General features: G+C 40.8%; 1 protein-coding gene across 1 annotated transcript in view; it reads right to left on the reverse strand.

Annotated features, from left to right (window-relative positions):
* 1700013D24Rikl (RIKEN cDNA 1700013D24 gene like) overlaps window positions 1–24,056 on the reverse strand; it is a 40,444-nt gene extending 16,388 nt beyond the window's left edge. The window contains exons 1-2 of the mRNA NM_001108645.1: window positions 23,915–24,056; window positions 23,446–23,535 (exon numbers count right to left, since the gene is read on the reverse strand). Coding sequence (NP_001102115.1) covers window positions 23,446–23,535; window positions 23,915–24,056 — 232 coding nt within the window. The remainder of the gene's footprint in view (window positions 1–23,445; window positions 23,536–23,914) is intronic.
* Window positions 24,057–24,579: the final 523 nt, after the last annotated feature.

Here is a 24,579-nt window from a genome sequence, read left to right on the forward strand (position 1 = left end):
CCAGGAGCGGCAGGACCCCGCCGGACCCTGAAGGAAACAGACCGGATAAACAGTTCTCTGCACCCAAATCCCGTGGGAGGGAGAGCTAAACCTTCAGAGAGGCGGACAAGCCTGGGAAACCAGAAGAGACTGCTCCCTGCACACACATCTCGGACGCCAGAGGAAAAAGCCAAAGACCATCTGGAACCCTGGTGCACTGAAGCTCCCGGAAGGGGCGGCACAGGTCTTCCTGGTTGCTGCCGCTGCAGAGAGCCCGTGGGCAGCACCCCACGAGCGAACTTGAGCCTCGGGACCACAGGTAAGACCAACTTTTCTGCTGCAAGAAAGCTGCCTGGTGAACTCAAGACACAGGCCCACAGGAACAGCTGAAGACCTGTAGAGAGGAAAAACCACACGCCCGAAAGCAGAACACTCTGTCCCCATAACTGACTGAAAGAGAGGAAAACAGGTCTACAGCACTCCTGACACACAGGCTTATAGGACAGTCTAGCCACTGTCAGAAACAGCAGAACAAAGTAACACTAGAGATAATCTGATGGCGAGAGGCAAGCGCAGGAACCCAAGCAACAGAAACCAAGACTACATGCCATCATCGGAGCCCAATTCTCCCACCAAAACAAACATGGAATATCCAAACACACCAGAAAAGCAAGATCTAGTTTCAAAATCATATTTGATCATGATGCTGGAGGACTTCAAGAAAGACATGAACACACTTAGGGAAGCACAGGAAAACATTAATAAACAAGTAAAAGCCTACAGAGAGGAATCGCAAAAATCCCTGAAAGAATTCCAGGAAAACACAATCAAACAGTTGAAGGAATTAAAAATGGAAATAGAAGCAATCAAGAAAGAACACATGGAAACAACCCTGGATATAGAAAACCAAAAGAAGAGACAAGGAGCTGTAGATACAAGCTTCACCAACAGAATACAAGAGATGGAAGAGAGAATCTCAGGAGCAGAAGATTCCATAGAAATCATTGACTCAACTGTCAAAGATAATGTAAAGCGGAAAAAGCTACTGGTCCAAAACATACAGGAAATCCAGGACTCAATGAGAAGATCAAACCTAAGGATAATAGGTATAGAAGAGAGTGAAGACTCCCAGCTCAAAGGACCAGTAAATATCTTCAACAAAATCATAGAAGAAAACTTCCCTAACCTAAAAAAAGAGATACCCATAGATATACAAGAAGCCTACAGAACTCCAAATAGATTGGACCAGAAAAGAAACACCTCCCGTCACATAATTGTCAAAACACCAAACGCACAAAATAAAGAAAGAATATTAAAAGCAGTAAGGGAAAAAGGTCAAGTAACATATAAAGGGAGACCTATCAGAATCACACCAGACTTCTCGCCAGAAACTATGAAGGCCAGAAGATCCTGGACTGATGTCATACAGACCCTAAGAGAACACAAATGCCAGCCCAGGTTACTGTATCCAGCAAAACTCTCAATTAACATTGATGGAGAAACCAAGATATTCCATGACAAAACCAAATTTACACAATATCTTTCTACAAATCCAGCACTACAAAGGATAATAAATGGTAAAGCCCAACATAAGGAGGCAAGCTATACCCTAGAAGAAGCAAGAAACTAATCGTCTTGGCAACAAAACAAAGAGAATGAAAGCACACAAACATAACCTCACATCCAAATATGAATATAACGGGAAGCAATAATCACTATTCCTTAATATCTCTCAATATCAATGGCCTCAACTCCCCAATAAAAAGACATAGATTAACAAACTGGATACGCAACGAGGACCCTGCATTCTGCTGCCTACAGGAAACACACCTCAGAGACAAAGACAGACACTACCTCAGAGTGAAAGGCTGGAAAACAACTTTCCAAGCAAATGGTCAGAAGAAGCAAGCTGGAGTAGCCATTCTAATATCAAATAAAATCAATTTCCAACTAAAAGTCATCAAAAAAGATAAGGAAGGACACTTCATATTCATCAAAGGAAAAATCAACCAAGATGAACTCTCAATCCTAAATATCTATGCCCCAAATACAAGGGCACCTACATACGTAAAAGAAACCTTACTAAAGCTCAAAACACACATTGCACCTCACACAATAATAGTGGGAGATTTCAACACCCCACTCTCATCAATGGACAGATCATGGAAACAGAAATTAAACAGTGATGTAGACAGACTAAGAGAAGTCATGAGCCAAATGGACTTAACGGATATTTATAGAACATTCTATCCTAAAGCAAAAGGATATACCTTCTTCTCAGCTCCTCATGGTACTTTCTCCAAAATTGACCATATAATTGGTCAAAAAACGGGCCTCAACAGGTACAGAAAGATAGAAATAATCCCATGCGTGCTATCGGACCACCACGGCCTAAAACTGGTCTTCAATAACAATAAGGGAAGAATGCCCACATATACGTGGAAATTGAACAATGCTCTACTCAATGATAACGTGGTCAAGGAAGAATAAAGAAAGAAATTAAAAACTTTTTAGAATTTAATGAAAATGAAGATACAACATACTCAAACTTATGGGACACAATGAAAGCTGTGCTAAGAGGAAAACTCATAGCGCTGAGTGCCTGCAGAAAGAAACAGGAAAGAGCATATGTCAGCAGCTTGACAGCACACCTAAAAACTCTAGAACAAAAAGAAGCAAATACACCCAGGAGGAGTAGAAGGCAGGAAATAATCAAACTCAGAGCTGAAATCAACCAAGTAGAAACAAAAAGGACCATAGAAAGAATCAACAGAACCAAAAGTTGGTTCTTTGAGAAAATCAACAAGATAGATAAACCCTTAGCCAGACTAACGAGAGGACACAGAGAGTGTGTCCAAATTAACAAAATCAGAAATGAAAAGGGAGACATAACTACAGATTCAGAGGAAATTCAAAAAATCATCAGATCTTACTATAAAAACCTATATTCAACAAAATTTGAAAATCTTCAGGAAATGGACAATTTCCTAGACAGATACCAGGTATCGAAGTTAAATCAGGAACAGATAAACCAGTTAAACAACCCCATAACTCCTAAGGAAATAGAAGCAGTCATTAAAGGTCTCCCAACCAAAAAGAGCCCAGGTCCAGACGGGTTTAGTGCAGAATTCTATCAAACCTTCATAGAAGACCTCATACCAATATTATCCAAACTATTCCACAAAATTGAAACAGATGGAGCCCTACCAAATTCCTTCTACGAAGCCACAATTACTCTTATACCTAAACCACACAAAGACACAACAAAGAAAGAGAACTTCAGACCAATTTCCCTTATGAATATCGACGCAAAAATACTCAATAAAATTCTGGCAAACCGAATTCAAGAGCACATCAAAACAATCATCCATCATGATCAAGTAGGCTTCATCCCAGGCATGCAGGGATGGTTTAATATACGGAAAACCATCAACGTGATCCATTATATAAACAAACTGAAAGAACAGAACCACATGATCATTTCATTAGATGCTGAGAAAGCATTTGACAAAATTCAACACCCCTTCATGATAAAAGTCCTGGAAAGAATAGGAATTCAAGGCCCATACCTAAACATAGTAAAAGCCATATACAGCAAACCAGTTGCTAACATTAAACTAAATGGAGAGAAACTTGAAGCAATCCCACTAAAATCAGGGACTAGACAAGGCTGCCCACTCTCTCCCTACTTATTCAATATAGTTCTTGAAGTTCTAGCCAGAGCAATCAGACAACAAAAGGAGATCAAAGGGATACAGATCGGAAAAGAAGAAGTCAAAATATCACTATTTGCAGATGACATGATAGTATATTTAAGTGATCCCAAAAGTTCCACCAGAGAACTACTAAAGCTGATAAACAACTTCAGCAAAGTGGCTGGGTATAAAATTAACTCAAATAAATCAGTTGCCTTCCTCTATACAAAAGAGAAACAAGCCGAGAAAGAAATTAGGGAAACGACACCCTTCATAATAGACCCAAATAATATAAAGTACCTCGGTGTGACTTTAACCAAGCAAGTAAAAGATCTGTACAATAAGAACTTCAAGACACTGAGGAAAGAAATTGAAGAAGACCTCAGAAGATGGAAAGATCTCCCATGCTCATGGATTGGCAGGATTAATATAGTAAAAATGGCCATTTTACCAAAAGCAATCTACAGATTCAATGCAATCCCCATCAAAATACCAATCCAATTCTTCAAAGAGTTAGACAGAACAATTTGCAAATTCATCTGGAATAACAAAAAACCCAGGATAGCTAAAGCTATCCTCAACAATAAAAGGACTTCAGGGGGAATCACTATCCCTGAACTCAAGCAGTATTACAGAGCAATAGTGATAAAAACTGCATGGTATTGGTACAGAGACAGACAGATAGACCAATGGAATAGAATTGAAGACCCAGAAATGAACCCACACACCTATGGTCACTTGATTTTTGACAAAGGAGCCAAAACCATCAAATGGAAAAAAGATAGCATTTTCAGCAAATGGTGCTGGTTCAACTGGAGGGCAACATGTAGAAGAATGCAGATCGATCCATGCTTATCACACTGTACAAAGCTTAAGTCCAAGTGGATCAAGGACCTCCACATCAAACCAGACACACTCAAACTAATAGAAGAAAAACTAGGGAAGCATCTGGAACACATGGGCACTGGAAAAAATTTCCTGAACAAAACACCAATGGCTTATGCTCTAAGATCAAGAATCGACAAATGGGATCTCATAAAACTGCAAAGCTTCTGTAAGGCAAAGGACACTGTGGTTAGGACAAAACGGCAACCAACAGATTGGGAAAAGATCTTTACCAATCCTACAACAGATAGAGGCCTTATATCCAAAATATACAAAGAACTCAAGAAGTTAGACCGCAGGGAAACAAATAACCCTATTAAAAAATGGGGTTCAGAGCTAAACAAAGAATTCACAGCTGAGGAATGCCGAATGGCTGAGAAACACCTAAAGAAATGTTCAACATCTTTAGTCATAAGGGAAATGCAAATCAAAACAACCCTGAGATTTCACCTCACACCAGTGCGATTGGCTAAGATCAAAAACTCAGGTGACAGCAGATGCTGGCGAGGATGTGGAGAAAGAGGAACACTCCTCCATTGTTGGTGGGATTGCAGACTGGTAAAACCATTCTGGAAATCAGTCTGGAGGTTCCTCAGAAAATTGGACATTGAACTGCCTGAGGATCCAGCTATACCTCTCTTGGGCATATACCCAAAAGATGCCTCAACATATAAAAGAGACACGTGCTCCACTATGTTCATCGCAGCCTTATTTATAATAGCCAGAAAATGGAAAGAACCCAGATGCCCTTCAACAGAGGAATGGATACAGAAAATGTGGTACATCTACACAATGGAATATTACTCAGCTATCAAAAACAACGAGTTTATGAAATTCGTAGGCAAATGGTTGGAACTGGAAAATATCATCCTGAGTGAGCTAACCCAATCACAGAAAGACATACATGGTATGCACTCATTGATAAGTGGCTATTAGCCCAAATGCTTGAATTACCCTAGATCCCTAGAACAAACGAAACTCAAGACGGATGATCAAAATGTGAATGCTTCACTCCTTCTTTAAATGAGGAAAAAGAATACCCTTGGCAGGGAAGGGAGAGGCAAAGATTAAAACAGAGACTGAACGAACACCCATTCAGAGCCTGCCCCACATGTGGCCCATACATATACAGCCACCCAATTAGACAAGATGGATGAAGCAAAGAAGTGCAGACCGACAGGAGCCGGATGTAGATCGCTCCTGAGAGACACAGCCAAAATACAGCAAATACAGAGGCGAATGCCAGCAGCAAACCACTGAACTGAGAATAGGTCCCCTATTGAAGGAATCAGAGAAAGAACTGGAAGAGCTTGAAGGGACTCGAGACCCCAAAAGTACAACAATGCCAAGCAACCAGAGCTTCCAGGGACTAAGCCACTACCTAAAGACTATACATGGACTGACCCTGGACTCTGACCCCATAGGTAGCAATGAATATCCTAGTAAGAGCACCAGTGGAAGGGGAAGCCCTGGGTCCTGCTAAGACTGAACCCCCAGTGAACTAGCCTATGGGGGGAGGGCGGCAATGGGGGGAGGGTTGGGAGGGGAACACCCATAGGAAGGGGAGGGGGGAGGGGGATGTTTGCCCGGAAACCGGGAAAGGGAATAACACTCGAAATGTATATAAGAAATACTCAAGTTAATAAAAAAAATAAATAAATAAAAAAAATAATAATAAAAAAAAAAGAACTTAGAGTCTCTGAAGAAAGAAATTAAAGAAGATCTCAGATGATGGGAAGATCTCCCATGCTCATGGATTGGCAGGATTAATATAGTAAAAATGGCCATTTTATCAAAAGCAATTGCAGATTCAATGCAATCCCCACCAAAATTCCAATCCAATTCTTCATAGAGATAGAAAGAACAATTTGCAAATTCATTTGGAATAACAAAAAAACCAAGATAGCTAAAACTATCCTCAACAATAAAAGAACTTCTGGGGGAATCACCATCCCTGACTTCAAGCAGTATTACAGAGCAATAGTGATAAAAACTGTATGGTATTGGTACAGAGACAGGCAGATAGATCAGTGGAATAGAATTGAAGACCCAGAAATAAACTCACACACCTATGGTCACTTGATTTTTGACAAAGGAGCCAAAACTATCCAATGGAAAAAAGATAGCATTTTCAGCAAATGGTGCTGGTTCAACTGCAGGTCAACATGTAGAAGAATGCAGATCGATCCATGCTTATCACACTGTACAAAGCTTAAGTCCAAGTGGATCAAGGATCTCCACATAAAACCAGATGCACTCTAATAGAAGAAAATGTGGGGAAGCATCTCGAACACATGGCCACTCGAGAAAATTTCCTGAACAGAATGCCAATGGCTTATGCTCTAAGATCAATAATCGACATATGGAATCTCATAAAACTGCAAAGCTTCTGTAAGGCAAAGGACACTGTTAGGACAAAATGGCAACCAACAGATTGGGAAAGATCTTTACCAGTCCTACAATTGATAGAAGGCTAATACCCAAAATATACAAAGAACTCAAGAAGTTAATTCCAGAGAGCCAAATAACCTTATTAAAAATGGGGTACAGAGCTAAACAAAGAATTCTCAGCTGAGGAATATCAAATGACTGAGAAGCACCTAAATAAATGTTCAACATCCTTGGTCATCAGGGAAATGCAAATCAAAACAACCCTGAGATTCCACCTCACACCAGTGAGAATGGCTAAGATCAAAAACTCGGGCAACAGCAGATGCTGGCGAGGATGTGGAGAAAGAGGAACACTCCTCCATTGTTGGTGGGATTGCAGACTGGTACAACCATTCTGGAAATCAGTCTGGAGGTTCCTCCGAAAATTGGACATTGAACTACCTGAGGACTCAGCTATACCTCTCTTGGGCATATACCCAAAAGATGCCCCAACATACAACAAAGACACATGCTCCACTATGTTCATAGCAGCCTTATTTATAATAGCCAGAAGCTGGAAAGAACCCAGATGCCCTTCACCAGAGGAATGGATACAGAAAATGTGGTACATCTACACAATGGAATATTACTCAGCTATCAAAAACAACAACTACATGAAGTTCTTAGGCAAAGATGGAATAGAAAATATCACCCTTAGTGCAGTAACCCGATCACAAAAGAACACAAATGGTGTGCACTCACTGTTAAGTGGATATTAGCCCAAAAGCTTGAAATACCTAAGAAAATTTTCACAGGTCATGTGAAGCCTAAAAAGAAGGAAGACCAAAATGTGGATGCTTCATCCTTTTTAGAAGAGAGAACAAAATACTCATGGGAGGAAACGCAGGGACAAAGAGTGAAACAGGGACTGAAGAAAAAGCCGTCCAAAGACTGTCCCACCTGGAGATCCATCCCATATGCTGCCACCAAACCCAGTCACTATTGCTGATGCCAAGACGTGCTTGCTAACAGGAGCCAGATATGGATGTCTCCTGAGAGGCTCTGCCAGAGCCCTACTGGTACAGATAAGGATGGTTGCAGCTAACCATTGGACTGAACAAGGGGACCCCAGTGGAGGATTTAGAGAAAAAAGTGAAGGAGCTGAAGTGGTTTGCAATATAATAGGAAGAAAACAATAACAACCAACCCACCCCACCAGAGCTTCCAGGGACTAAACCACCAACCAATGACTACACATGGAGGGACCCATCCATAGCAGGAAAAGCCCTTGGTCCTGTGAAGGCTCATTTCTCCAATTTAGGGGAATGCCAGGGCGTTGAGGTGGGAGTAGGAGAGTGGAAGTGGGAGCATCTTCATAGAAGAAGGGGGAGGGGAATAGGAGAGGGAGGAAAGGAGATAACATTTGAAATGTAAATACATAAAATATCTAAAAACAAATGAATAAAGTTTAGTAGTTCAATGATTTATATTTAAAAATTGTGAGCATTTTAATAAATTTAATTAACGATTTTTTTTAAAAGGTAAGCTTGTATTTTCTGTTGTCCTTAACTTTGTGTTTGTACTAGAAAAAGAATGAAAAATCCTGGAATACATTTCACTTATATCTGATGTATAATTCATCTTATTTGGTTTGTTTTCTTAAGTACATTCTAGCTAGTGAATGGTGCACGCATTTAATCCCAGAACTCAGGGGGCTGAGGCAGGCAGGTCTCTGTAGCTCAAGGTCATCCTGGTCTACACAGTGAGCTCAGTCTCAAAGGAGGAGATTCTAAATTATTAAAGGCAGAGCTTGAAGAAAGATGGCTCTGGTTTAGAGTACCTGCTTCTCTCCCAAAGGACCAGAATCCAGTTCTGTCTTAGTTGGGGTTTCCACTACTATGAAGAGACACCATGACCATTGCAACTCTTACAAAGGAAACATTTCACTGGGACTGGCTTATAGGTTTAGTCCATTATCATCATGGCAGGAAGCATGGCAGTGCACAGGCAAACATTGTGCTGGAGGAGCTGAGAGTTCTACATCTGCATTTGCAGGCAGCAAGAAGAGAGACAGTTAGCCACTTGGTCTGGCTTGAGCATTTGAAACCTCCTCAAAGCCCACCCTGTGACAACGCTTCCTCCAACAAAGCCATACCTCCTGATAGTGCCACTGCTTATGAGTCTGTGAGGTTCATTCATTAAAACAATCACAAGTTTGTAGCACCTTTATCAACAGGTCATGATCAAATGTAACATCAGCTCCATCTGATGCCCTCTTCTGGCCTCAATGGGCACCAATGTATACACACACACACACACACACACACACACACACACACTCACATGCACACAAATATGAATAAATCTTAAGAATAAAGCAGTGACCATCAAGGACGTGTCACAAGAAGTGCAGATATTTTAGTGTCTCCACTGATTCTCCCGCAGGTAGAGTCAGTTTTCCAAAGGTGGAAAGGCCTGTTCAGTTTCTGACCTCGACAAAAACAGCTAGACCCATGTCACCTTCCTCTCTCATTTACAGAAGGTCGTTGTCTTGGTTTAGTTTACTGTTGCCGTAACCCAACAGCATCATCTTGGGGACGAAAGGAAATAAACTTTTATTTGACTTAGGCTTCCACACCATCATCAAAGGAAGTCAGGACAGGAACTCAAGCGGGGCAGGAACCTGGAGGCAGAGCTGATGCAGAGGCCATGGAGGAGGGCTGCTTACTGGCTTGTTTCCTATGGCTGGCTCAGCCTGATTTCTGTTTTGTTTTTTGTTTTTGTTTTGTTTTGTTTTGTTTTTAGCTACCAACTCAAGAGGATCTTTTTATTTACTTATTTCTAGTTTACATTTTTTTTCATCTTTATTAACTTGGGTATTTCTTATTTACATTTCAACTGTTATTCCCTTTCCCGGTTTCCGGGCCAACATCCCCCCCAACCCTCCCCCTCCCCTTCTCTATCGGTGTTCCCCTCCCCATCCTCCCCCATTACTGCCCTCCCCCCAACAATCACGTTCACTGGGGGTTCAGTCTTGGCAGGACCAAGGGCTTCCCCTTCCACTGGTGCTCTTACTAGGATATTCATTGCTACCTATGAGGTCAGAGTCCAGGGTCAGTCCATGTATAGTCTTTAGGTAGTGGCTTAGTCCCTGGAAGCTCTGGTTGCTTAGCATTGTTGTACATATGGGGTCTCGAGCCCCTTCAAGCTCTTTCAGGCCTTTCTAAGATTCCTTCAACAGGGGTCCCGTTCTCAGTTCAGTGGTTTGCTGCTGGCATTCGCCTCTGTATCTGCTGTATTCTGGCTGTGTCTCTCAGGAGAGATCTACATCTGGTTCCTGTCGGCCTGCACTTCTTTGTTTCATCCATCTTGTCTAATTGGGTGGCTGTATATGTATGGGCCACATGTGGGGCAGGCTCTGAATGGGTGTTCCTTCTGCCTCTGTTCTAAACTTTGCCTCCCTATTCCCTCCCAAGGGTATTCTTGTTCCCCTTTTAAAGAAGGAGTGAAGCATTCGCATTTTGGTCATCCTTCTTGAGTATCATGTGTTCTGTACATCTAGGGTAATTTGAGCATTTGGTATCCACTTATCAATGAGTGCATACCATGTGTGTTTTTCTGTGATTGGGTTACTTCACTCAGGATGATTTTTCCAGTTCAATCCATTTGCCTATGAATTTCATAAAGCCATTGTTTTTGATAGCTGAGTAATATGCCATGGTATAGATGTACAACATTTTCGGTATCCATTCGTCTGCTGAAGGGCATCTGGGTTCTTTCCAGCTTCTGTCTATTATAAATAAGGCTGCGATGAACATAGTGGAGCATGTGTCTTTTTTATATGTTGGGGCATCTTTTGGGTATATGCCCAAGAGAGGTATAGCTGGATCTTCAGGCAGTTCAATGTCCAATTTTCTGAGGAACCTCCAGACTGATTTCCAGAATGGTTTTACCAGTCTGCAATCCCACCAACAATGGAGGAGTGTTCCTCTTTCTCCACATCCTCACCAGCATTTGCTGTCACCTGAGTTTTTGATCTTAGCCATTCTGACTGGTTTGAGGTGGAATCTCAGGGTTGTTTTGATTTGCATTTCCCTTATGACTAAAGATGTTGAACATTTCTTTTTTTTCATCTTTATTAACTTGAGTTAATTATTAACTGGATTTCCTGTATGTTTTGGACCAGGAGCTTTTTCCGTTTTACATTATCTTTGACCATTGTGTCGATGATTTCTATGGAATCTTCTGCTCCTGAGATTCTCTCTTCTATCTCTTGTATTCTGTTGGTGATGCTTGTATCTATGGCTCCTTGTCTCTTCCTTTGGTTTTCTATATCCAGGGTTGTTTCCCTTTGTACTTTCTTTATTGCTTCTATTTCCATTTTTAATTCCTTCACCTGTTTGATTGTGTTTTCCTGGAATTCTTTCAGGGATTTTTGTGATTCCTCTCTATAGGCTTCTACTTGTTTATTTATGTTTTCCTCCGTTTCTCTAAGGGAGTTCTTTATGTCTTTCTTGAAGTCCTCTAGCATCATGATCAAATGTGATTTTAAATCTAGATCTTGCTTTTCTGGTGTGTTTAGATATTCAGTGTTTGCTTTGGTGGGACAATTGGGCTCCAATGGTGCCATGTAGTCTTCGTTTCTGTTCCTTGGGTTCCTGCGCTTGCCTCTCGCCATCAGGATGTCTCTGGTGTTGCCTTCTTCTGCTCTTTCTGACAGTGGCTAGACCGTCCTATAGGCCTGTGTGTCAGGAGTGATGTAGACCTGTTTTTCTGTTTTCTTTCAGCCAGTTATGGGAACAGTGTGTTCTGCTTTCAGGCATGTAGTCTCTCCTGTCTACTGGTCTTCAGCTGTTCCTGTGGGCCTGTGTCCTGAGTCCATCAGGCAGGTTGCTTGGAGCAGAAAAGTTAGTCTTACCTGTGGTCCCGTGGCTGAAGTTGCTCGTGGGAGGCTGCTTTTGAGCTCTCGGTGAGGGAGGCAACCAGGAGGGCCTGTGCCGCCTTTTCCCGGGGACCCCCGTGCACCAGGGTCCCAGATGGCGTTAGGTGTTTTCCTCTGGAGTCAGAAATATGGGCAGAGTGTAGTCTCTTCTGGCTTCCCAGGCAGGTCTGCCCCTCTGAAGGTTTAGCTCTCCCTCCCACAGGACTTGGGTGCAGGGAGCTGTTAACCAGGTCCCTTCAGGTCCAGGTGGTGTCTGGACCGCAGGGGACCTGCTGCTTGAGTGCCCTTATCTTCCGGTTCCCAGAGACCCTATACAGTTTCCTGTTGGGCCAAGGATGTGGACAGGGGTGGGCAGTATTGGTGGTCTCTCCCGCTCTGCAGTCTCAGGAGTGTCCACCTGTCTGGGCGGTGAGCTCTCTCTCCCACGGGGTTTTGGAGCAGGGGCCTGTAGGCCAGGCACCATGCAGTTTTTATCACCATTCTTCTGTAGTAGAAATCGAATTCACGGATGGTGATTCCCCCAGGTATTCTTTTACTGTTGAAAATTGTTTTTGCTATTCTTAGTATTTTGCCTTTCCAGATGAATTTGAAAATTGCTTTTTCCATGTCTTTGAAGAATTGTGTTGGGACTTTGATGGGGATTGCATTGAATCTGTAGATTTCCTTTGGTAGAATGGCCATTTTTACTATGTTAAGTCTGTCAATCCATGAACATTGGAGATCTCTCCATTTTCTGAGATCTTCTTTGATTTCTTGAAAGATTTGAAGTTATTGTCGTACAGATCTTTCACTGTTTCTTTAGAGTTACTTCAAGATATTTTAGATTATTTGTGGCTATTGTCAAGGGAGTTATTTTCCTAATTTCTTTCTCAGCCTGATTATCATTTCTACAAAGGAAGGCTACGGATTTATTTGAGTTAATTTTATATCTGGCCACTTTGCTGAAGTTGTTTATCAGTGGGAGAAGTTCCCTGGTACAATTTTGGTATTGCTTATGTAAACTATCATATCATCTGCAAATACCTCTATTTCTTCTTTGCCAATTTGTATCCCCTTGATCTCTTTTTGTTGTATTATTGTTCTAGCCACCACCTCACTCTCACCAATGTGCAGGTCACTGAAACAGAAACTAAACAGAGACACAGTGAAACTAATAGAGGTTATGAACTAAAGGGAGTTAACAGATATCTACAGAACATTTCACCCTAAAACAAAATACACCTTCTCAGCACCTCATGGTACCTTCTCCAAAATCAACCATATAATTGGTCACAAAACAACCCTCAGCCAATACAAGAAGATTGAAATAATCCCATGCACCCTATCAGACCACCATGGCCTAAGGCTGGTCTTCAATAACAGCAAAAACAACAGAAAACCCATATATAAATGAACAGTGCTCTACTTAATAATAATTTGGTTAGGAAAAAAATAAAGATTTCTTGGAATTTAATGAAAACGTTGACATATCATACCGAAATTTATGGGACACGATGAAAGCAGTGCTAAGAGGAAATTTCATAGCACTAAGTGCACTGGTAAAGAAACTGGAGAGATCCTACATTAGCAACTTAACAACACACCTGAAAGTTCTAGTACAAAAAGAAGCAAACTCACCCAAGAGGAGTAGAAGGCAGGAAATAGTCAAACTCAAGGCTGAAATCAACCAAATAGAAACAAAGAGAACAATACAAAGAATCAACAAAACCAAAAGATGGTTCTTTGAGAGAATAAAGAAGATAGATGGGTTGGGGATTTAGCTCAGTGGTAGAGCGCTTGCCTAGCAAGCGGAAGGCCCTGGGTTCGGTCCCCAGCTCCGAAAAAAAAAAAAGGAAAAAAAAAGAAGATAGATAAATTCCTAGCCAAACTAACCAAAGGACCCAGTGGCAGTATCCAAATTCACAAAAACAGAAATTAAGGGGGAGGCAATAGAAACAATAGAAACTGGGGAAAATTCAAAAAATTATCAGATCCTACTACAAAAGCCTATAGTCAACAAAACTGAAAAATCTAGATGAAATAGACAGTTTTCTAGACAAATACCACATACCAAAGTTTAGTTAAGAGTAGGTAAACTATCTAAACGGGCCCATATCACATAAGGAAATAGAAGTACTCATTAAAAACTTACCAACCAAAAAACACCAGGGCCAGATGAATTTAATTCAGAATTATACCAGACCAATTTTCCTCAAACTATTCCATAAAATAGAAACAGAAGGAACATTACCTAATTCATTTTATGAAGCCACAATTACTCTGATACCTGAACCACACAAGGTCCCTACTAAAAATGAGAACTTCAGACCAATCTCGCTGATGAATATCAATACAAAAATACTAAACAAAATTCTTGCAAATCCAAGAATACATCAAAACCATCATTCACCATGATCAAGTAGGCTTCATCCTAGGGATGAAGATTGGTTTAATATAAAAAATCCATCAACATAATCCACTATATAAACAAACTCAAAGAAAAAATTCACATGATCATCTCCTTAGATGCAGGAAAAGCATTTGCCAAAATAAAATGCCCCTTCATATCAAGTATTGGAGTGATCATGAATTCAAGGACCATGTCTAAACATATAAAAGCAATTTACAAGTTCCCTGCACCCAAATCCCATAGGAAAAGAGAGCTGACCACCCAGGAGTACAGACATCCTGAGACCACAGGACAGACTGCCTCTTCTGCACACCTCTGCCTATATCGCTGGTCCAAGGGGAAACTGCACAGTGCCTCTGGACACAGAAATATAGGAACAGACAGTTGCTGGTACCCACTGTTCTGGACTACTCCCTGGACCAAACTGAACCTGCCAAACAGCTCCCTGCACCTAAATCCCATGGGTAAGGGAGCTGGACCCTCAGAAGTGTGAATACTCCTGAAAAGTCAGAGGAGAATACCCTCTGTCCACAATCCAGACCTAAGAGAGAATTGCACAGTGCCAACTGTGCCCATTGGGTGCAAGGACATATGAGCAATCAGTGGCAGGACGCTTTGATTCCTGCCCACGCCTAAAGCTGGAAGACAGTCTTCAGGAGCGCCTACACACCTGAAATCAGAGCACCTGTTCTCAGGAAAGGCTGAAAGAAAACAGGAAAACAGTTCTACAGGAGTGCTAACACAGAGGCCTACAGCAGGGTCAAGTAACTCTCAGAAACAGCAAGACAAGCAAACACCAGAGACAACCCAATGGCTAGAGGCAAGCACAGGAATCTAAGCAACAGAAACCAAGACTACTTGGCATCATCAGAGCCCAGTTCCCCCACAAAGAAAACACTGGATATCCAAACACACCAGAAAAGCAAAATCACATTTTTTGATAATGATGGAGGACTTTAAGAAAGACATAAAGAATTCCCTTAAAGAAATGAAGTAAAACACAAGTAAATAAGTAGAAGTTTCCTCCTTAGAGAGGAAACACAAAAATCCCTGAAAGAATTATAGGAAAACACAACCAAACAGTTGAAGGAATTGAAAATGGAAATAGAAACAATAAAGAAAGCACAAGGGGAGACAACCCTGGATATAGAAAACATAAGGAAGAGACAATGAGCCATAGATACAAGCATCACCAACACAAGAGATAGAAGAGAGAATCTCAGGGGCAGAAGATACCCTAGAAAACATCAACACAACTGTCAAAGATAATGTAAAACACAAAAAGCTCCTAGCCCAAAACATACAGGAAATCCAGGGCACAGTGAGAAGATCAAACCTAAGGATAATAGGTATAGAAGAAAGGGAAGACTCCCAACTTAAAGGGCCAGTAAATATATTCAACAAAATCATAGAAGAAAATTTCCCTAACCTAAAGAAAGAGATGCCCATAAACATAAAAGAAGCCTACAGAACTCCAAATAAATTGGACCAGAAGAGAAATTCCTCCCATCATATAATAGTCAAAACACCAAATGCACAAAACAAAGAAAGAATATTAAAAGAAATAAAGGAAAAAGGTCAAGTGACATATAAAGGCAGACATCTAAGAATTACACCAGACTTCTCACGACAGACTATGAAAGCCAGAAAATCCTGGACAAATGTCATACAGACCCTAAGAGAACACAAATGCTGGCACAAGTTACTGTATCCAGCAAAATTCTCAATTAACATAGATGGAGAAACCAAGATATTCCATGACAAAACCAAATTTACACAAGATCTTTCTACCAATTCAGCCACACAAAGGATAATAGATGGAAAACTCCAACAAAAGGAAACTACACCATACAGAAAGCAAGAATAATTTCCTTGCAATTAAACCAAGACAGAGACATAATTCCACCTCTAACAACAAAAATAACAGGAAGCAACAGTCACTATTCCTTATTATCTCTCAACATCAACAGATTCAATTCCCCCAATAAAAAGACATAGACTAACACACTGGATACATAAAGAGGACCCTGCATTTTGCTGCATGCAGGAAACACACCTCAGAGAAAAAGACAGACATTACCTTAGAGTAAATGGCTGGAAAACAACTTACCAAGCAAATGACCTGAAGAAACAAGCTGGAGTTGCCACTCTAATATCAAATAAAATGGACTTTCAACTAAAAGTTATCAAAAAATATAAGGAAGGACACTTCATATTCATCAAAGGAAAAATCCACCAAGATGAACTCTCAATCCTAAATATCTATGCCCCAAATACAAGGGCACCTACATATGTAAAAGAAACCTTACTAAAGCTCAAAGCACACATTGCACCTCACACAATAATAGCAGGAGATTTCAACACCCCACTTTCATCAATGGACAGATCATGGAAACAGAAACTAAACAGAGATATAGAGAAACTAACAGAAGTTATGAACCAGATGGATTTAACAGATATTTATAGAATATTTCATCCTAAAACAAAAGGATATACCTTCTTCTCAACACCTCATGGAACCTTCTCCAAAATTGATGATATAATCGGTCACAAAACAGGCCTCAACAGATACAGGAAGATAGAAATAATTCCATGCATCCTATCAGATCACCATGCACTAAGACTGGTCTTCAATAACAACAATAATAACAGAAAGCCCACATACACATGGAAGTTGAACAATGCTCTACTCAATGACAACTTGGTCAAGGAAGAAATAAAGAAAGAAATTAAAGACTTCTTAGAATTTAATGAAAGTGAAGATACAACATTCCCACACTTATGGGACACAATGAAAGCAGGACTGAGAAGAAAACTCATAGATCTGATTGCTGGCAGAAAGAAACAGGAGAGAGCATACATCAGCAACTTGACAGCACACCTAAAAGTTCTAGAATAAAAAGAAATGAATGAACCCAAGAGGAGTAGAAGGCAGGAAATAATCAGACTCAGGGCTGAAGTCGACCAAGTAGAAAAGAAAAGGACTATACAAAGAATAAACAAAACCGGGAGCTGGTTCTTTGAGAAAATCAACAAGATAGATAAACCCTTAGCCAGACTAACCAGGTCACAGAGAGTGTATCCAAATTAACAAAATCAGAAATGAAAATGGAGACATAACAACTGAATCTAAAGAAATTTTAAAAATCATCAGATACTACTACAAAAGTCTATATTCAACAAAACTAAAAAATCTGGAGGAAATGGACAATTTTCTAGACAGATACCAGGTACTAGAGTTAAATCAGGAACAGATAACCCATCTAAACAACCCCATACCTCCTAAAGAAATAGAAGCAGTCATTAAAGGTCTCCCAACCAAAAAGAGCCCAGGTCCAGATGGGTTCACTGCAGAATTCTATCAGACCATCATAGAAGACCTCAAACCAATACTGTCCAAACTATTCCAGGAAACTGAAACAGACGGAGCACTACCAAATTCCTTCTATGAAGCCACAATTACTCTTATAACAAAACCACACAAAGACCCAACAAAGAAAGAGAACTTCAGACGAAATTCCCCTATGAATATTGTCACAAAAATACTTAATAAAATTCTTGCAATCAAAATCCAAGAACATATCAAAACAATCATCCATCAATAATCCATCATAATCAAGTAGGCTTCATCCCAGGGAAGCAGGGATGGTTTAATATACAAAAATCCATCAACATAATCCACTATATAAACAAACTCAAAGATAAGAACCACATGATTATTTCATTAGATGCTGAGAAAGCATTTGAAAATATTCAACACCTCTTCATGATAAAAGTCCTGGAAAGATCAGGAATTCAAGGCCCATATCTATACAGAGTAAAAGCAATATACAGCAAACCAGTAGCTAACAATAAAATGAATGGAGAGAAACTTGAAGCAATCCCACTAAAACCAGTTACTAGACAAGTCTGCCAATTCTCTCCCTATTTATTCAATATAGTACTTGAAGTCCTAGCCAGAGCAATCAGACAGCAAAAGGAGGTCAAAGGGAAACAAATTGGAAGGGAAGAAGTCAAAATATCACTATTTGCAGATGATATGATAGTATAGTTAAGTGACCCCAAAAGTTCCACCAGAGAACTACTTAACCTAACAAACAACTTCAGCAAAGTGGCTGGGTATAAAATTAACTCAAACAAATCAGTAGCCTTCCTCTACTCAAAGGATAAACAGGATGAGAAAGAAATTAGGGAGTTGACACCCTTCATAATAGTCCCAAATAATATAAAATATCTTGGTGTGACTCCAACCAAGCAAATGAAAGATCTGTATGACAAGAATTTCAAGCCTCTGAAGGAAGAAATTAAGGAAGATCTCAGAAGATGGACAGATCTCCCATGCTCATGGACTGGCAGGATTAATATAGTAAAAATGGCCATTTTGCCAAAAGCAATCTACAGATTCAATGCAATCCCCATCAAAATTCCAATCCAATTCTTTATAGAGATAGAAAGAGCAATTTGCAAATTCATTTGGAATAACAAAAAACCCAGGATAGTGAAAACTATACACAAAAGTCAAAGAACTTCTGGGGGAATCACCATCCCTGAACTCAAGCAGTATTACAGAGCAATAGTCACAAAAACTGCATGGTATTGGTACAGAGACAGACAGATAGACCAATGGAACAGAATTGAAGACCCAGAAATGAACCCACACACCTATGATCACTTGTTCTTTGTCAACGGAACTAAAACCATCCAATAGAATAAAGATAGCATTTTCAACAAATGGTGCTGGTTCATCTGGAGGAACTGTAGAAGAATGAAAATTGATCCATTCTTATCACCATATACAAAGCTTAAGTCCAAGTGGATCAGGGACCTCCACATCAAACCAGATGCACTCAAACTAGTAGAAGAAAAAGTGGGGAAGAATCTCGAACACATGGGCACTGGGGAAAATTTCCTGAACAAAACACCAATGGCTTATGCTCTAAGATCAAGAATCGATAAATGGGACCTCATAAAACTGCAAAGCCTCTGTAAGGCAAAAGACACTGTCATTAGGACAAAACGGCAACCAACAGATTAGGAAAAGATCTTTACCAATCCTACATCTGATAGAGGACTAATATCCAAAATATACAAAGAACTCAAGAAGTTAGACTCCAGAGAGCCAAATAACCCTATTAAAAAGGGAGTACAGAGCAAAACAAAACATTCTCAGCTTAGGATCATCAAATGGCCAAAAAGCACCTAAAGAAATGTTCAACAACTGGATGTAGATCTCTCCTGAGAGACACAGCCAGAATACGGCAAATACATTAGCGAATGCCAGCAGCAAACCATTGAACTGAGAGTGGGACCCCCATTGAAGGAATCAGAGAAAGGACTGAAAGAGCTGAAGGGGCTTGAGACCCCATATGAACAACAATGCCAACCAACCAGGGATTCCAGGGACTAAGCCACTATCCAAAGACTATACATGGACTGACCCTGGCCTCCGACCTCAGAGGTAGCAATGAATAGCCTAGTAAGGGCACCAGTGGAAGGGAAAGCCCTTGGTCCTGCAAAGACTGAACCCCCAGTGAACGGGATTCTTGTGGGGAGGGCGGTAATAGGGGGAGTATTGGGAGGGGAACACCCATATAGAATGGGAGGGAGAGGAGTTAGGGGGATGTTGGCATGGAAACTGGGAAAAAGAATAACATTTGAAATGTAAATAAGAAATACCCAATTTAATAAAGATGGAAAAAATAAATAAAAATAAATTAAAACAAAAAAGAAAAAAATAGACTAAACTACTAACATTTGAACTGATAAAAATCCTATATGCCATTATAAAAAAATTAAAGATGTTTTATTTTCCAGATGTAGGCTAATTAACGTGTATATTTTAAAAATAAATGTGGTGATTCTTACAAAAAAAAAAAAGGAAAGAAAGAAATGTTCAACATCCTTAGTCATCAGGGAAATGCAAATCAAAACAACACTGAGATTACACCTCACACCAGTCAGAATGGCTAAGATCAAAAACTCAGGTGACAGCAGATGCTGGCAAGGATGTGGAGAAAGAGGAACATTCCTCCACTGTTGGTGGGATTGCAAAATGGTACAACCATTCTGAAAATCAGTCTAGAGGTTCCTCAGAAAATTGGACATTTCACTACTGAGGACCCAGCTATACCTCTCCTGGGCATATACCCAAAAGATGCTCCAACATACAACAAAGACACATGCTCCACTATGTTCATAGCAGCCTTATTTATAATAGCCAGAAGCTGGAAAGAACCCTGATGCCCTTCAACAGAGGAATAGATTCAAAAAATGTGGTACATCTACACAATGGAGTACTACTCAGCTATCAAAAACAATGACTTCATGAAATTCATAGGCAAATGGAATGAACTAGAAAATATAATCCTTAGTGAGGTAACTCAATCACAGAAAAACACACTTGGTATGCACTCATTGATAAGTGGATATTAGCCAAAAACTTGAATTACCCAAGATGCAATCCACAGACCACAGGAAGCTCAAGAAGGATGACCAAAATGTGGATGCTCCCACTCCTTCTTAAAAGTGGGGAAAATAATATCCATAGGAGGGGATATGGAAGCAAAGTTTAGAGCAGCTACTCAAGGAATGGCCATTCAGAGCCTGACCCACATGTGGCCAATATATATACAGCCACCAAAACTAGATAAGATTGATGAAGCTAAAAAATGCATGCTGAAAGGGACCGGATATAGATCTCTCCTGAGAGACACATCCAGAGCATGTCAAATACAGAGGTCAATGCTAGAAGCAAACCACCGAACTGAGAACAGGACCCCCTTGGGGGGAATTAGAGGAAGTATTGAAAGAGTTGAAGGAGCTTGCAACCCCATAAAAACAACAATGTCAACCAACCAGAGCCTCCAGGGTCTAAACCACTACCAAAAGACTATACATGGACTGACCCAGGGCTCCAACTGTATATGTAGTGAGGAATAGCCTTGTTGGGGCACCAGTGGAAGGGGAAGCCCTTGGTCCTGCCAAGTTTGGAACCCCAGTGCAAGGGGTTGGGGATTTAGCTCAGTGGTAGAGCACTTGCCTAGCAAGCGCAAGGCCCTGGGTTCGGTCCTCAGCTCCAGAAAAAAAATGGAACCCCAGTGCAGGGGAATATGGGGTGGGGCAGTAAGGGGGATGCATGGGGGGAATACATGTGTGGGGAGATGGAGGGGTTGGGATGGGGGCTTATGGACAGGAAACCAGGAAAGGGAATAACATTTGAAATGTAAGTAAAGAAATATATCTGATAAAATTTTTTTAAAAAGGCAATTTACTGCAAACCAACAGCTAATATCAAATTAAATTGAGAGATACTTGAAGCAATCCCACTAAAATCATGGACAAGACAAGGATGCCCATTCTTCCCGTATCTATTCAATATAGGTTCTCTGCTTTTACATGGGCTCCATGATGCCAGGCTTGTGGTTCTAGATGCTTTGGGTGCTTTGACCTGCTGAGCCATCTCACCACCCCAACTGGCCTTGTTTCTGAAAACAAAACACCCAAATGCATAAAAATAAATGTTTTAAAAGGAAAATTTGGAATAATTTTCACCCATCTAACCCAAGAAACAACATAAGAAAAATCAGTGTTTTGAAAGACACATTATATCATAGGATAATATCACCAAAATGTCCACATTTGAGCAACTTCTGGGATCCCCCATACTTTGGTTTATATGTAATCTTAGCACAGAGTATAGCAGACATCCAAAGAACCAACTTTCAAATATAAGAAATGGGCTCATAATAGGTTAGCCTGTGCATATCAGTACTGGAAATAAAGAAGAAGCTGGCATAGTCCACTGCACCGAGGCTTACCCAGCCTCTGAGGGTATCAAGAATTCTCAGAAATGTTTTGAAAGTTGGAGATCAGGAGGGGTAAGTTCACTCAGTCTCTGAGCTCTTGGAAAGAATAGCTGAGCTTGCTCTACCACCCTTCGCTCACTTACAGAAAGACCTAGATGATAAATTGGTTTCTTTGCCTGCCATGAGGAGAAAATATCCCTCACTTATTGCTGGAACAGGAAGTTTCAGATAAAGCCACCTATTTGTCTCCTTTGAAATATTCACCTGACTCTGAGCTCTGGAGCAGCCAGGGCCTCTAGAACATTAGTAGAGGGGGCATGGGGAATGAGCTGAGGTAACAGTGGCCTGTGTACAGGTGACTGGGAGTTAGTGGCTTTATGCAAACTGAGACAATTTAATGAAGACAAGTACATTGCATATATTCATTATAATTTATGCTCTCATTAATTTAATGGCACCTTGGGGCTAGATGTTCTAGCTGTGTATACCTAACACATTTTGCATATGTTGGAGAATGTGAAAAATCCAAATAAATGGTAAGATTCTTAAGTTTCAAAAAAAATCCAATTATTTGCTCACATGGAAACAATTTTCAACCTGTCTTGCCCATCTCCAAGTGAAATAATATGTTTTACAAAGATCTCAATTATTTGTGAGAGAAACCTGGGCAGAGTATCAACTGACATATATACAAGAACCACCGACACGGGGGTCACAGAGAAATTTAGAATCTAATATATCCCTGTGATGTCATGAGAGTCATGAAGTTGGCAGGAGGGCAAAGCAGACCTCCATCAAAGAAACAAATCCCATAATACACACAATCCACAGGATCTGTGGTGATTGGCTGCAGATATAGCTCAGTAGGGAAATGTACGTTTAGCCTGGGTGAAGCTCTGGGTTGAATTCGCGATACAACAGGATGGGTCACTTATCAGTGCATGAATTTTATCAGCAGGTCACTAAGACATCACCCAGGAAAAGACAGACCTTCCATTCCACAGGCTTTCTATCTGATAGTGTATCTTTGTGAAGTCCTTTCTTCATCCCTGTCAGAGATTGCTTTCTGTAGAAAAGCCACCTCTTTTTTTTTCCTTGCAAGGATACCATGGGAAGAGAAACATTGAAAGCATGACAAAACAAACTTTTTGTTCAACATGAGAGTTAATGAAAGTTTAGAACCAAGACTGTGTTTTTAAAAGAAATAGGATATTTTCTAGAGAAAAGCCTCAGAACCCTTAGACCAAACTTGGTAGAAGGTATGGACAGAAGAACACAGAAGCTATTCCACCAGGGCCAAGATTTAGCATAAAATTCCCTTAGTCAGCACATAAACTGTGACTGATGAGTTCTCTGAGGTGAAGGACAGGGAGTACTTACTTGCCCCTCCCAGATGGTTCATCTTCACCTTAATACTGTCTTTATCCTTACGGGAAGCATTGCGCAGAGAACATCGGCATCTGAGAAAGACTAAAACAGTGCACCTCCTGTCAGAGTCCACTGGAGAGATTCCCTTACAGTTTAGAGTCCCCGGAGCTCCCCATGTCTTTGTACTAGAGTATCCAAGTTAGATAAGTTGGGGCTTACAAATACTTCCTCCTCCTCTGCAAGTATAAAAGTCATAGATCCCTTAGCCTGGCTTAGATGTGAGCCCTCTGAGCCTTTCTATCAAGATTACAGCTCCTAAGACCTGTGAGCCATGGCTCACAGCCTTGGGCTGTGGAACCTTGGAGCACAGAAAAAGGACATTGTTGTTTCCCCACAGTATAATAGGGACTCCTTCTATGTCCATACACTAATCTCTCACTAAAGTTCATCTGCTCTCCTAAGTCCCCCCCATTGTACTTACATTTCTTGATGTGCTGGTCTATCTCAAGCAAAAAAGGTGAGAACATGACAAAAAGGAAGAACACAAAGAGTATAGCAAACACTGCATAGAGCCAAGGGACGCCATTGGGGAACAGATTGATCCCTGGTTCAATCTCTGCCATTTGGACAGGAGGGAAGACATAGAATTCTCTGCCTTTGCTTCTTTGCCTCCTAGGTGACCACAGCTATGACATCACAGCTTCCGAGACAGTGGGCGTGATGAGGATCTGATTGGGGATTGGCCAAGCTTCATCCTATCTATGGCAAGAGCAGGGATAGTTTCCTCCTACCACAGACTCTTTTCCTAATACTTTTGTGGGTGCATATGGTGTGTGTATGCATGTGTGTAGGCATGATCACACTGTATGAGGTCAGAGCTGACATCGGATGTCTTCCTCTATTATTCTACACCTTTTTTTAAGACAGGATCAATGAAAGTTGCCCTATCAGCTAGACTGATGCCCAAGTGTGTGCATGCACACACACGCGCACACACACACACACACACACACACACACACACACACACACACTGAGATTATAGACCTCTACCTCTCACACAGCTTTTATATGGATGTGGAGATCCTAACTCAGGTCCTTATGTTTGCACAGGAAGCACTTTTCCCACTTTACCTCCTCAATCCCT

This window comes from Rattus norvegicus, chromosome 4, assembly GCF_021556685.1.
Source record: "Rattus norvegicus strain SHRSP/BbbUtx chromosome 4, alternate assembly SHRSP_T2T, whole genome shotgun sequence".
In the NCBI taxonomy this organism is placed as follows: Eukaryota; Metazoa; Chordata; class Mammalia; order Rodentia; family Muridae; genus Rattus; species Rattus norvegicus.